The sequence below is a fragment of the Mesoplodon mirus genome (genome assembly GCF_964341445.2).
Source record: "Mesoplodon mirus genome assembly, chromosome: 15".
NCBI lineage: Eukaryota > Metazoa > Chordata > Mammalia > Artiodactyla > Ziphiidae > Mesoplodon > Mesoplodon mirus.
Genome location: NC_138991.1, coordinates 56,411,636 through 56,426,826, shown reverse-complemented (window position 1 = coordinate 56,426,826; position 15,191 = coordinate 56,411,636). Strand labels below are relative to the sequence as shown.

Sequence of the window (15,191 nt, the reverse complement as noted above, 5' to 3'; positions counted from 1 at the left end):
AAGGTGGTCCCACATCAGGAGTGACCCTGATTCTCCAACTTCTACCCTCTTACCCCTCCAGCCCTGCCTACCAACTTGTGCCCCTCCCCCATTACGGTAACAACAAAACTGCAACAGCAATCATAATACACAACAACTGTCCATCATAGAACACTTAGTACATGCACAGCCTCATGCTAAGGAACTCACAAGAATGTTCTCTTTTCACCCTATTTGATGGCTCTGAAATGGGTAGTTAATATCCCCATATTACAGATGGGAAAACTGAAGCTCAAAGAGGCGAAGTCATTATCCAGGGTCACATAGCTAGTAAAGTAGCAGAGCCAAGGTTTGAACCTGATCTGTCTTCAGTCTGTGCTTCAGACTGGGGCTGGTTCAATTTAAATTAAAATTAAGTAAAAGAAAGAATTCAGGCTCATCTGTAGCACTGCTGAGCTCATTTTAAGCTACACACGGCTGGCAGCTCCTGTCCTGGATATCAAATAATGAAACATTTCCGTCATCATGGAAAGTTCTAGTGGGCAGGCCTGCTTTATCCCGTGATGCTCTGCTCTCTCATGGCCCAATCCTGTGTTGACCTGATTAACACTGACAGAGCATCTGTGGGCACCCAGCCCTATGCTCAGGGATGCCGAGTGGACCAGACCCTGTCCCTGTGCCCAGGAAGCTCCGTCAGGAGACAGGGGAGTGACCCTGTCCCACTCAGACGAGGGCATCAGTCCTGTCTCCTGACCCAGACTCCAGCATCAGGGATTCCCCTCCCCCAAACATCACAGGACAATTCTCAGACCATCTCTCAGCTCAGATAAAACCCAGCCTGTGGTTTTTAACAGGTTATGAAACCAAGATGTGACTGTTCCCCACTGGCAGCTGAGGACAGCTTCCCTCATTCCCTTCCTGCTCTCAGAATTTTACTAAGAAGACAGACTTTTATAAGAATTTATATTCAGAATTTATATTCTGAATCTGTGGTCCTTTAGTTTCACAGCGTGCCTCTAATCTCTCCCAGCCTCGATTTCCTCATCTGCTGAATGGGAATGCGGGATTAGTGATAAGAGGAACCAAGTATCCGACAGGGTTTTTGGGAAATAGTAGCTGGGGTCTTGGGAAGCCCCCTGGAGGGGAGTGTCAGCCAGGCTCAGGCCTCACGCTGACAGGGGCTCTGGAAGCTGCCTCTCCAGTCACTTTTCTGGCCCGCCATACATACCTCCAGCAGCGGGCAGCCCGGCTCAGTGGCCAGTGTCCATGTGCTATGGTTCTCAGCTTGCTGCTCCAGTGCACCCTGCAGCTGGCATGGCCCCATCCGGAGGGCCAGGGAGCCATGGCTGATGGGGGGGCCGGGCCGGGCAGTCAGGCTGACGGCACTCCTGGGCGGCAGGCCCAGGCGACCCAGAAGAGGCAGGGAGTGGATCAGGTGCCCCAGGGCAGAAGGCTGGGCCCTGCAGGTACGGGCCAGCTGCAGGTGGGCGTCTCCGTGGTCACTGCGGAGGCCTGCGGCCAGGTCGAATTCACAGGGTCCCCAGCTCAGGCGGCCCTCGGAGTGCAGGGCCTGTGGGATTCCAGCTGCCTGGAATATGGGGAAAGTGGTCGGATTTAGGGGCAGCTCCAGAAGCCAAGGTGGGGGAGCTGGAGACGGGCCTGGGTGCGAAGAGGGCAGCGGTGGACCCACAGCCTGAACTCTATGAGCACCTCCCTCTGCAAGGTGACTGATACCAAGGGCATCCCATGGAGAGGTTGGGGCTCAAGTTCTGGCTCCACCACTAACTCGGTTGTTCCAACCTGCAACCTCAGCTTACCCATCTCTAAAATGGGAGTTGATTTATAGCATCGTAAGTTGCTGGGAGATGTAAGTAAGTTAATACTTGTGAGCCCAGAGCCAGGCACCCAGAAAGCACCGGCTATTGGAAATACATCACTAACATCAATGTTCACTGGCTGGAGGGCAGACACCTTAAGCAACTCGCTCCCCTGGGGCCCAGGACGCACCCCACATGGGGGCAGGGACCCAAGATGGGAATGAAAGGAGGGGTACAAGCAGCCCCTTCCTCCTGGGGGTGAGGATTTAAGGGGGCTCAGAGGGCACTCAGCACACGTGCCTGATGAATATCAGCTGCTGCTTCGTTCTATCCTCATTCTTACTCCCGGAGCCTTAACCCCAGGAATGGGGGAAGTGAGATGTGAGAACAGAATCAACTTGAGCCCCAGAAAGGAAGGGAACCAGTGTCTCAGGAAGGCCCTTTGCAAAAGGGGAGAAAATTCAGTTCTGCTCCCATTTTTGGCTCAAAACTTTGTAGTCAACGAGTCCCCCAAGTCAAGTGACAACGGCAAAAAAAGACTGAAGTTCCTCATGCTGAGTGCAGAGCTGGGCATACAGCAGGCGGTTAATAACTTGTGGGGGGAGGTGGGAACCTACATTGACCGGTGGGGTGGGGGCTTACCTCCAGCAGGGGGCAGTGATTCACCAGGGCCAGGGTCCAGTTGCGTGTGGCGTTGGCCTCTGTCCTGACGTCCCCATGGGCAGTCAGGGTGCACGGGCCCAGGGCCATCTCCAGCTGGGCCCTGGGGGCTTCGTCTCCCCCCACGGACACTCGGATGTGGTTGTTGGGGGGCACCCCCAGCGCCTGAAGTGGAGGCCATGTGTGCTGGAGGCTGGTGTCCAGGCAGGCATGGTGGCCGCAGGCTGTGTGGACATGGGCCCGGGCGAAAGCGTCCCCAGAAGATACCTGAGCCGCCAGGCTGGCCCCAAAGGCGTGGACCAGGAAGGAGCCATTCAAGATAAGCACAGCTGGATTCTGCCACCAAGAAAGGCAAGGTGAGCCCGAGTGGGTGTCCCTACAACACCCCACCAAGCGTGTCCACCGTCTTCCTGTCCACAGGTGGTCAAGGGAGCCCCCATCCCCCAGGAGCACCCACCACCCCCCTTAACAGGTGATTGCTCCTGTGAAGCACTTCTCTCTGAAGAGCTGAAACCGGCCTCCCAGGGAGTCAAGAAATTCGACCGTTCAGAGCACTTTAGGGCCCCTGATGCCCGCTCCCCGCTCCCCACGAGGCCCCTGGGTCCTCCCTCCCGTTTCCTCCTCTCTTTTCCATAATGGAACCTTGGGCCTCTCAATCTCTCTGGTCTGGACACGTCCCTCTTAACACCTTGAATGGAAGTCACTACATCTCTAAGTAGTGTACCTGGGGGTCCTGGAGTGTCTGCACGCCCATGACAGAACCAGGAGCTGCTCTCAGCCCTTTCCTGTCACCCAGTGCTCATCTGTCCACCCTGGGTGGGGACAGCACCACTGACGACAGGGTGAATGCACGTATCACCCCCACCACAGCTAAATGGAGGCCACAGAGGAGCCACGGACCTCGGGGTGGCCGCCCACGGGGCACAGCCCACGGATTCTCCTGCCTGGATGTTGCTGACCTGCTCTAGGACTAAGAAAAGCCCGATTTCCAGCCCTTTCCTGGAATTCCAGACCACGGCTCTCGGAGGGAAGGGCCGTCCATTCATGGCTCTTGTCCTAACCCTCCCGCTCAGTTAGCCTTTGCAGAAGTCACCCTCGCACCCCAGCCCTGAGTCTTTCTCACAGGCGTAGCTGCTAACTCCACGTGCCCCCTCGGTCTTAAGTTTCCTCTGGGGGGAGGCAGCCCATCTGTCTAGCTCATTAAGACCCTTTCAATCCTGATCCTCAATTCTCTTGGCTAACCCTCCTGCCATTCAGGCCACTGTGTGACCTTGAGAAGGTGACTTCACCTCCCTGAGCCTCAGTTTCCACATCTGTAAAATGAGATCATGATTCCCTGGTAGCTGAAACCGCGCCAAAAGAGAGGATACCAAATTGAGCTGGCACCTGACATGCGTTGGCCCATTTCATGCTCGACAGTGTAAGGTAGGTGTTGCCACCTGCAGTTTACTGATGACAAGGCTGAGGCTCAGAGAGGTTAACGCCTGGCTAAAAGTCACACAGCAGGTGAGTGGCAGGTCTGGGCAGGAAGTTGTGTTGGTCTGATTTTCTGGTCCCTGTACTGGGTGGAGCTGCTACCACTGCCAAGCTGGAGGCATGAAAGTACTGCATCTTTTATGCTCACAGAGGTGAAGCTGGCAGAAACAGTCCTCCCAAGGAGGCCATGTTCCCTCTATCTGGACAGCCAGGCGGTGAACCCACAGCACCAGCTCCCAGGGCCCCCAGGCAGTGCCCCAGGCCAGACACCCTGCAGCATCCACTCAGCACCTCCAGGCTCATGTCTCCCTGGTCCCAGAGCAGATCCTCAGGAGTAGAAAAACCTGTCCTTCTCCTCCCCCAGGCCGTCCTCAGGGCTGTGCTCACTGGCTGGTCCCCCAGAGCTAACTGGACTGAGAGCTCAGCTGAGCCAAGCCTACCACAAGCTGCCCACCCAGCTGCCCACAGGGCAGCACTGACAAGGTCTGCAGGCAACCCCAGTGGTCGCCCCATGTCCAGTTCACCCACAGCTCTTGGCCCAGGAGCCACAGGGCCCCGCTGGAGATCAGGGAGTCCAGGTGCTGTGCTCAGGTCTCCCAGCCATGCCTTGCCTTCGAAGGAGAGGACCTACTATCCACCTGCACCCTGCCCCAGGAGAGCTTGGAGCTACTTAAGCTGTGTTGTGCCCCAGCCTGGGCAGCATGTGTGCCTGTGAGCCCCATGGTCTGTCTCCCTCGAAAGACCCAGATATGCCTGTCACCAGACCAGCTCCCTGTGGCAGAGGCTGGCTTGAAACACTTGGATTCTAGGTCACTATCTAAATGCGCTTACAGAAGGGACCACCCATCTGCTGTCAGGTTGGGCTGGGTCCCCTCAGGGCTGGAAGCCCAGATGCGTGTTACTGGGGACGTGGAGGGCGTGGAGGAGGGGACCATGTGGGTCAGCCTGGCAGTGGCCACAGGCCCTAAGCCATCCAGCAGGCAGTCCCTGGTGCTCAGCCTGTGCCCACCCCACCCCTCCAGAGGCAGACCACCATCTCCCACCCTGCTCTGCCTGTGACAGAGACCCTTGTACCTCGTGAGGCCACCCAGTGACGTCCCCCCAGCAGAGCCCTGACAGCTGGGCAGGCGAAGCGTCTCCACTGCAGTTGACCTAGGGAGACCAGCAGGGTGGGTAGCGGGCATGTGTAGGCATGAGGTGTCTCTCACCGATCTTAACCCTGGACAGAGTACTGAGATACAGCTTGACCCCATCTCCCTTTGTGAAGTCCTCCCTGGGAAGATAACCCCCAAAGAGAGGTTTGTGCAGACCTAAGTGCTAACCCACAGAATCGTCAAAAACAGAAGTAACCAGAAAAAAACAGAAGTAACCTGTGTGCCAGGTTCTAACTGGTTCCTCATCTGATCCTCAAGGTAAACATGGGAGGCAGGGATTATAAACAGCCCCATTTTGCAGATGAGAACACTGAGGCACAGAAAGAGTAAGCAACTGGACTAAAGTTGCACAATCGGTAAGTGATGAAGCAGGCTGGATTCGGGCCGCACGCCTGGCTCGCTCACCCTGACACTCGCACATTTTGGATGGTTTAGCCACACCTGTGCCAGGCCCAGAGGTGGTTTCCTGCTTTTTGTTCTTGAGAACGATGCAAAAGACAGTTGTGTGTGTGTTTCCTTGTCTAGTGTTCCGGGTTTCTCCAGGGGAGGTAACCCAGAACACAAGCTGAAGGATGAGAGTCTCAGCAGTTTTCATTTTACTAGATAGACCCAGAGCGCCTCTGAGGGAGCTGCCTCAAATACACTTCCATTTATGAGGGCAGGGGAGGGAGCGTTGACAGAGGGACAGGAGGACAAGTGGACAGAAGACAGAGAAGAAGAGTAGAAGGCAGGGTGGGAGGAAGGAAGGGAGGGTGGATGGATGGGAGGAGAGGGTGGGAGGAAAGGAGAAAGGATGGATGGGAAAGGAGGATGGGAAATTTGGTGAGAGGCTGGGAGGGAAGGTGGGAGGGGCTGGGACGGTGAGAGCGGCAAGCTGGTGGGAAGGGCGAGCTGGGAAGGTGACTAGAGAAGTTGCATAGGCAGTGGGCCCCACCCAAATGGGGACCTTAGGTCACTTACCTGGAGCCTTGAGAGGCCGTGGCGCAGCCCCAGGGCCAGCCCCCAGCGGCCGCCGGCTCCCTTCCTCTCCAGGGCTACACGAAGCTGATCGCCATCCACGTTCACCACCAGCGCGACTGCCAGACTGGGTCCCACGCTCTGGGAGAAGCAAAGCTGTGGGTGTCCCTCAGGCCCACTGCCCCCACAGGGCCCGGGCCCAGCCCCCTCACCCACCTGCAAGTGCCCACGGCCGTCCACGGAGAAGGGGAGGCCCCAGCGCCTGAGGCCGGGCACCGTGTGGCCAAGGCTGGCACGGAGCCGGCTGCCCGGGGTGCTGGTGACCGGGCCCTCCAGGCCAAGGGCAGCATCCAGCTGACGCTCTGCACTGCGCAGCATCACACGCGCCGAGAGGTTGGAAGCCATGTGGCTGTGCAGTAGGAGCATCTCTGCCTGGGAGGGGAGTCCTGGGGATGAGAGGAACCAGAAGATGGTACCCTCCACGGGAGCCAGAACGGGGTCACTGACAGCCCTCCTTCTCTCTGGAGGGTCCCCTGAGCCCTGAGGCAGACAAACCCCCCAGCTCCCACCTATACCTACAATGGCCACACCTAGCAAGTGATAGGCCCCGTGTCCCCTTTGGATTCCTACCTCCCCAAAGGCAGGGCATGGGCTCTCAGAAAGCACGAGGGGAACGGGTCTGATCCTGTGCTCTCCTCTTGTTGCTGCACATTTGGGCCCCCCCAGGTCCCGTGGAAATGTCCCCAAGAAGCTAGAGCTGGGGGTGTCCGAGCTATTTCTTAACCACAGTGCCGAGAACATCCTGGAGGCCCTGCTAGACCAGGCTTCCAAGCTGGAGAAGCCAGACTGGGGGCGGGGAGTCCTGGGGGAGGGGCCAGTGGCAGGGGCATCTGCCCTCCAGTTTAGAAGTGCGTCTGTACTGGGTAGCAACCAGTGTTCTGGCTGAATAACAGCCCAGGGAAGATGAAGGCACTGGGAGAAGCTGGTAGGGGGAGGAAATAGAGCTGGAAGGTGGGTTTGGGGACTGGGGGCTCCTTTAACTCCCTTGGCTTCAGGCCCTGGGAGTCTTTGGGGGAGGAAGCCATTGGGCCCTATCCACCCCTCCTACCTGCCTCACTCAAGGTGCTGATGTTGTGACTCAGTGTGACCGAGAGCTGGCCGTGCCCAGGGCCCCAGATGCAGACTCCACCCAGAGCTAGGCTGGCCGTGTCAGCACGGAGGCTGGCCTGGCCCTCAAGGCTCCCCGTCTGGGCCTGCAGTCGCCCCCTCAGCTGGAGCTCTCCTGGCAAGGCCCGGCTGCCATTCTGGACAAGGATGCAGGTCACACTGTGCACACTGGTGGTGTTCTCTGCCTTCTCATGCTTGTCCCGCAAGAGGAATCCCAGGACAGCTGAGTCAGCAGTGACCTTGATGGTACCTGCAGAGGATGGGAGAGAACCCATACAAAGAAGGGGGTCAGCCCAGGGTACTGGGCTGTTTTGGGAAGTAAGGCAAAGAATCCTGGGGCAGGAAGTTCCTAGATCCATGATAAAATTCTAATTCATGTCGGAGAGAGCATATCTGGGAAATGGACCAACTTAAACCACCTCCCCCGCAGGATGCTCCGAGGACCAAGCAAGCTAATTCACAAATAAAAGAGCTTTGGCAAAAAAGCAGCAAGCCTGATAAGGCGTGTCTGTTAATACCAGTGCTGAATCCTGCTCAGGAGAGTCACGGATCAAAGTGATAGAAAGCCCCCATTTTACAGACAACAAAACTGAGACCCAGAAAGCCTCGAGGGGTCCAACCTGGAATTCTACGGAGAGAAAAATTGCTCAGAGGTCTCTTCCACCCACTGGAGAAAAAGATTCCACACCCTTAAGCTAGTCCCACACACCCTTAAGCTAGTCCCATTCCAATACATAACTCATGCATTAGAGAAATTCTTGCTCTTATCAGAACCATTTACATCTCCTGACCCCACTGGGCTCCAGTAGGGTCTTGACGTGGTTCAAGTGCCCTTATACCTCTCTCCTTTCATTCAAGGTTTGACTCGGGGGTCACCACCTCCAAGAAGTCTTGCTTGGCCTTTCTGCACCCCCAGGCTGTGTTAGACACCCTTGTTCCGTGCTACCAGACACAGAGCTCTGGCTAACCTCTATCACAGAGTCCAGAGCACTTTCTATACAGATGGAAATTTCTTGCAGAATCTTGAAATCATCTTTTTACAAATTACTTACATTTTAGGGCCCTATGTCACCATGCCCTACAAGATGTTAACCAGTGTGAAATAATGTCAATGGAACAGTGTGGAATCGAGGAATAGACCCATACACAAATTGTCAATTGATTTTTGACAAAAGTGCAAAGGTAACTAACCAGGAAAAGGATAGTCTTTTTAATAAATGTGCTGAATTGTTTGGAAATCCACATGTGAAAAAACTACCGTGAACTTTACCCAAATGTATACACAAATTAATTCAAAATTAACCACATAAGAAAAGGGTTAAGGTTTCACTGTTGGTGAAAATGTAAACTGGTGCAGCCATTATGGAGAACAGTAAGGAGGTTCTTGAAAAATATAAAAATAGAGTTACCATATGATCCACAATTCCACTCCTGGGAATATAGCCAGGAAAGATGAAAATTCTAATTCGAAAAGATACAGGCACCCCAATGTTCATTGCAACAGTATTTACAATAGCCAAGACATGGAAGCAACATAAGTGTCCATCAACAGATGAACGGATAAAGAAGATACGGTACAAATATACAATGGAATATTAGCCATAAAAAAATGAAATATGCTATCTGCAACAGCATGGATGGACCTGGAGATTATCCACATTATATTGTTAATTAAGTCAGACAGAGAAAGACAAATATCATATGATATTGCTTATATGCGGAATCTAAGAAAAAAGTGATACAAACGAAATTATTTACAAAACAGGAACAGATTCACAGACTTAGAGAACGAACTTATGGCTACCAGGGGGGAGGGTGGGGGAGGGATAGATTGGGAGTTTGGAATTAACATGTACACACTACTATATTTAAAATAGATTACCAACAAGGACCTACTGTATAGCACAAGTAACTCTGCTCAATATTCTGTAATAACCTAAAGGGGAAAAGAATTTTAAAAAGAATAGATACATGTATATGCATAACTGGATCACTTTGCTGTGCACCTGAAACTGACACAACATTGTTAATCAACTATGCTCCAATATAAAATTTAAAATTTTTTTAAATAAATAAAAGAAAAGATACATGCACCCCAATGCTCATAGCAGCATTATTTACAATAGCCAAGCCATGGAGGCAACCTAAGTGTTCATCAACAGATGAACAGATAAAGAAGATGTGGTATAACAGACGTAGAGAACAAATGTATGGACACCAAGGGGGGAAAGTGGCAGGGGTGGTGGTGGTGGTGTGATGAATTGGGAGATTGGGATTGACATGTATACACTGATGTGTATAAAATAGATAACTAATAAGAACCTGCTGTATAAAAAAATAAATAAAATAAAATTCAAAAAAAAAAGATGTGGTACAGATATACAATGGAATATTACTCAACCATAAAAAAGAATAAAATATGCCATTGCAGCAGCATGGATGGACCTGGAGATTATCATACTAAGTGAAGTAAGTCAGAGAAAGACAAATATCAATATCATATGATAGCACTTATATGTGGAATCTAAAATATGACTCGGGCTTCCCTGGTGGCACAGTGGTTGGGAGTCCGCCTGACGATGTAGGGGACATGGGTTCGTGCCCCGGTCTGGGAAGATCCCACATACCGCAGAGTGGCTGGGCCCGTGAGACATGGCCACTGAGCCTGCGCGTCTGGAGCCTGTGCTCCGCAACGGGAGAGGCCACAACAGTGAGAGGCCCGTGTACCGCAAAAAAATAAAATAAAATAAAATAAAATAAAATAAAATATGACTCAAATGAACTTATTTACAAAACAGAAGCAGACTCACAGACATAGAAAACAAACTTATGGTTACCAAAGGGGAAAGGGTGAAGGAGTGATAAATTAGGAATTTGTGATTAACAGAAACACACTACTGTATATAAAATAGATAAACAACAAGGTCCTGCTATATAGCACAGGAAACTGTATTCCATATCTTGTAATAACCTATAATGGAAGAAAATCTGAAAAAGAATATATATATATATATATATATATATATATATATATATAAAATGAATCACTTTGCTATACACTTGAAACTAACACAACATTGGAAATCAACTGTACTTCAATAATAAATAAATAAAATTAACCACAGACCTAAATTTAAAACCTAATATCATAACACTTGTAGAAGAAAAATATGAGAGAAAAATTTGTGGCCTCAGGCAAATATTTCTTATATGACATCAAAAGCATGATTCACAAAAGAAAAAAAATGATAAATCAGACTTCATCAAAATTTAAAACCTCCACTTTTCAAAAGACACCATAAAAAAATTAAAAGACATAGATCAGAAGATATTTTCAAAACACATATCTGATAAAGGACTTGTATAAATGATTCCCAAATTCAATAATAAAAAAACAAGCAACTTGATTTTTTAAATGGGCAAAAGGTTTGAATAGACACTTCACCAGAAATGATTTACAAGTGGCAAATAAGCCGATGAAAAGATGTTCGACAAAATTAGTCATTAGGGAAATGCAAATTAAAACCAAAATGAGATACAACTACAAAAACAATTCGACTGATAAAAAAAAAAAAAAACCCAAAAAACTCAAAGCCAAAAACTGCCAGTACAAATTGCTAGCAAGGATGCAGAGCAACTAGAATTCTCACACATTGCTGGTGGGAATGGAAAATGGTACTGCTACTCTGGAAACAGTCTGGCAGTTTCCTATAAACATATACTTGCCATACAACCCATCACTCCCACTCCTAGGTATTCACCCAAGAGAAATGAAACCATATGTTCCCACAAAAACCTATAGACCAATGATTATTGAAGCTTTATTCATAATTGGAAATTACTGGAAACAACTCAAATATCCTTCAGCTGTGAATGGATAAACTGCAGTATATCCATAGAATAGAATATTACTCACCAGTAAAAAAGGAAAAAGAACTACTGATACATACAACTTTGATGAATCTCAACCACATTATGTTGGGCAAAAGATCCCATACTCAAAGCTTATGTGCTGTATGATTCCATTCATGTGACATCCTGGAATAGCCCAAACTATAGGGACAGACAACATCTCAGTGGTTGCCAGGGACAGGGGGTGGGGGAAAGGCTGATGACAGTGAGCAGCAGTAAGGAACTTTTTGGGGTGATGGAACTACTCTGTATCAGGACTGTGTTGGTGGGCACACAACTGTATGAGTTTATCAAAACTTGAAGGGGTTTTCCCCATATGTAAATTGCACCCCAAGAAATTATACCTCAATAATTGCCTTCAAAAATGAAGCAATGTGGGACTTCCCTGGTGGTCCAGTGGTTAAGACTCCACCCTTCCACTGCAGGGGGCACAGGTTCAATACCTATTCAGGGAACTAAGATCCCACATGCTACATGGCATGGCCAAAAAAAAAGAAGCAATGTGTGTTAAGAGATCAGCATGAGGGTCTGTTAGTTATCAGCTGCAAATTATAAACTTCAGAAAGATGAAGGGGAGACCATCAGTGTAACTCAAAGTAAACTTGAGAAGAACAGTAAGCTGCTTGATTGTATTTAAATTTTTTCAAACCTATGTCATTTGATCTTTACACAGGTATTTTATTATGCAATTTGGTTTTGCCACAATTTAACCAATTAGGAATTAGGAGGGTCAGTGTTAATATTAAGATTAGAGAATGATACTATTCCCCCAAGGTAGGTGGGAAAGCAGAGTCTTTAGATTCTGAAACACAGGGCCCTGGACAGATGTCCAACTAGGGTGCTACGGTCAAGGATGCTTGGGCAAAAGATCCCATTTTGTATAATTCTGACTTTTGGAAACTTGTTAATGTTTCACATAATCGAAAAATAAATACACAAAATCAATAAAGATGGGGGAACCTGAAAATGGAACACAAACAGAAACCAGTGAACCAATTGTACTTCGAATGATTTACAGCATCACACGGGGTGGGTGGGAGATTAACCCCAACTAACATTTAAACACCGTGTTTGCGGACTTCCCTAGTGGTGCGGTGGATAAGACTCCACACTCCCAATGCAGGGGGCCCAGGTTTGACCCCAAGTCAGGGAACTAGATCCCACATGCACGCCGCAACTAAGAGTTCTCATGCCACAACTAAGGAGCCCGCCTGCTGCAACTAAGGAGCCTGTGTGCCGCAACTAAGATCTGGCACAACTAAGTAAATAAATATTTAAAAATAAATAAACACCGTGTTTAGATTTATACCCTCAGGCCAAAGACAAGAAGAACTCTAAACAAATATTGAATCCTAGTTAAAAGGGTTTATTTCCTCAAAGGTATAGGTTAGTAATTCTGACTACTTTCTATGTATCCTAGGGCTGAAGAAATAAGTAAATATGTTATGAATAATTGGAGCCAGGTTTCTTACTGTTGAAGAAGGGAATAAGAAATATGAAAAGGGGGGAAGAAACAGAATGAGCTTTTTGATGATGGATTGGAATTAAGGACTAATGGTTGTAAACTTATATATCTGTAGATAGACAGATATAGGTGTGTGTGCATGCATGTACACATACATCTATTTTCTTGGTCTGTCCATTGAGAAGGCCTAGAAAGACAGATACTTCAGTAGGAGTAAATACACCTAGAACCCAGAACTTAGTTTCTAAATACTGTCTTGCACAAAAAGGAACCAGGAATCCTTGGAGAAATGATTTATTCCATCTCAGGGAAAATATAACATGAGACTGAAACATCTTTTTGGTCATAAAGGAAGGAAGTGGTCAAGGAATGATAGGGACATGTCAAAAGGACACAGGAGGAGTTCTATTTCCATTAATGGTGGAGACACTTAAATGGACCAACCCTCCCAAGGTAACAGTTGTACACTCTGGACAAAATATATGAAACAGTTACCTGAAGTGGCTGGAGACTGACCATAAACAGGCAGTCAGTGGAGGGGAGTTAAAACTTGGAGGAAAGGACCAGCAATAGCTGAGTTGTATGTTTTTACTCTTTTTTGGTGCCATGCAGGATGAAGAAAACTCACACAGAAATCTATGGTCTTACTGATCAAAGAATCAAAGAACAGAGTTCAAGGTGACAATAGCAAATGGAAAGTGAAATGGGAAATTCCAGAGAAAGCCACATGGGGGAATCCCAAATTCTACCTATAGAATCCCAAAGCTAATCCTTGAACTTCACAAGGGTGGTACAGACTCCAAGCAGACCAGCTAAGATAAAAGAGCTGAAAATTATTTCTACTGCAGCCCACCAGAGGAAAGACAGAGTTTGGATTTTGAGCCCAGTCAAGTTAACTGCATGCTAAAATTTTAAAAAATAACAATACTCTTTAGAGAAATATAAAAGAATCAGAGTCTTAACATCATTCAAAACTTCTAGAATACAATCTCAAATTACTAGACATACAAAGAAATAGGAAAATGTAACCTATATTTAAGAGAAAGGGCAATCATCAAGGGAGATCAACCCCAAGATGACCTAGACATTGGAATTAGCAGATAAGGATTTTAAAACAGCTCTTACAACCATGTTCAAAAATATAAGGAAAATACAAATTAATAAATAAAAAGAGCCTAGTGGTGATTTTAGAACTAAATAAAATACATAAAATCTGTGATTGAAAAGAAATTATTGGATAGTCTTAAAATTTTTATTGGCTGGTGTTTGGAGAAGAAAGATTAAAGAGCCAGTGAACCGGAAGATAGATTGATAGATATCTGAAGAAAAGAGAAAAAAGACTAAAAAGGTCAACAGAGCCTCAAGATCTGTGGAACAATATAGAAAATTCGAAAGCACGTGCAGTTAGAAATCCCAGGAGGAGAGGACAATGAGAATGGGACAGAAAGAAATCTTTGAAGAAGTAAATATGAAAAACTTCTAAATGTGTTAAGAGATATACATTTGCATTTTTAAAATATCCTTCAAGAATCAGGGCAAAATAGGACAGTTTCAAATAAATGAAAACTAAGGGAGTTCATTGTTGTAAGCCAGACTTACAAGAAATGCGAAAGGTGATCCTTTTTTTTTTTTTTAATTTTTATTGGAGTATAGTTGCTTTACAATGTTGTGTTAGTTTCTATAAAGATGATTCTTTATACTGAAGAGAAATGATACCAGAAACTCTAAGTAGAATGTGAAAGAACATACAGAAACATAGTTGAAAGAGCAACAGAAAAATTAACACTGAGTTCTAAAATTTTTTAAAAATCAGCCAAAAGAAAGCAAACAAAGAGTAACAGAGGAACAAAAAAATATATGGGAAAGTAGAAAACAAAACAGCAAAATAGTAGACCCAAATCTAATCATATCAATAATTACATTAAAGATAAATCAAGTAAATACCATAATTAAAAGGCAGAGATTTTCAGACTGGAAATAAAAGCAAAATCCAACTGCATGTGTGCTACAAGAAATGTACCTCAAATATAGGAAATATATATTTGAAAGAAAAAGCATGGAAAAACATATACAGTACAAATTCCAATAAAAAACAAAAGTGGCAACGTTAATATCAGACAAAACAGACTTCAAGACAAAGAACTGTGTGAGAGATAAACAGTCCGCTTCACAATGATAAACAGGTCAATTCATCAAGAATGCATAATAATCATATTTGCTTATGCACCTAATACTAGTACATCAACATACATGAAGCAAAAATAGACTGGATGAAAGCAAGAAATAGAGAAATCCACATAGTTGGAGAGTTTAACACACTTCTCTCATCAATTGATACAATAACCAGACAAAAAAAATCAGTAAAGATATATATCAGAGCAATACAACCAAGCACATTGACTTAACATTTATAGAACATTACACCCAACAACAGCAGAATACCAATTCTTTTTAAGTGCATAACGTATGTTCACAAGATAGATATAGACTGGCCCATAAAACAAGTCACAACAAATTTTAAAAGACTTATCCTACAGAAAAGATCCTCTGATCACAATGAAATTAAATATTAAAAAGCTATCTAGAAAAATCTCAAATATTTGG

At 46.9% G+C, this 15,191-nt stretch overlaps 1 protein-coding gene across 1 annotated transcript in view; it reads right to left on the bottom strand.

The window, feature by feature from the left end:
• Positions 1 to 15,191, bottom strand: part of LOC309816753 (uncharacterized protein) — a gene marked incomplete at its 5' end in the record, with an annotated part of 152,282 nt that overhangs the window by 37,847 nt on the left and 99,244 nt on the right. Inside the window, 5 exons of the mRNA XM_082644528.1 lie at positions 1,208 to 1,567; positions 2,439 to 2,792; positions 5,007 to 5,084; positions 6,260 to 6,489; positions 7,152 to 7,460. Coding sequence (XP_082500654.1) covers positions 1,208 to 1,567; positions 2,439 to 2,792; positions 5,007 to 5,084; positions 6,260 to 6,489; positions 7,152 to 7,460 — 1,331 coding nt within the window. The remainder of the gene's footprint in view (positions 1 to 1,207; positions 1,568 to 2,438; positions 2,793 to 5,006; positions 5,085 to 6,259; positions 6,490 to 7,151; positions 7,461 to 15,191) is intronic.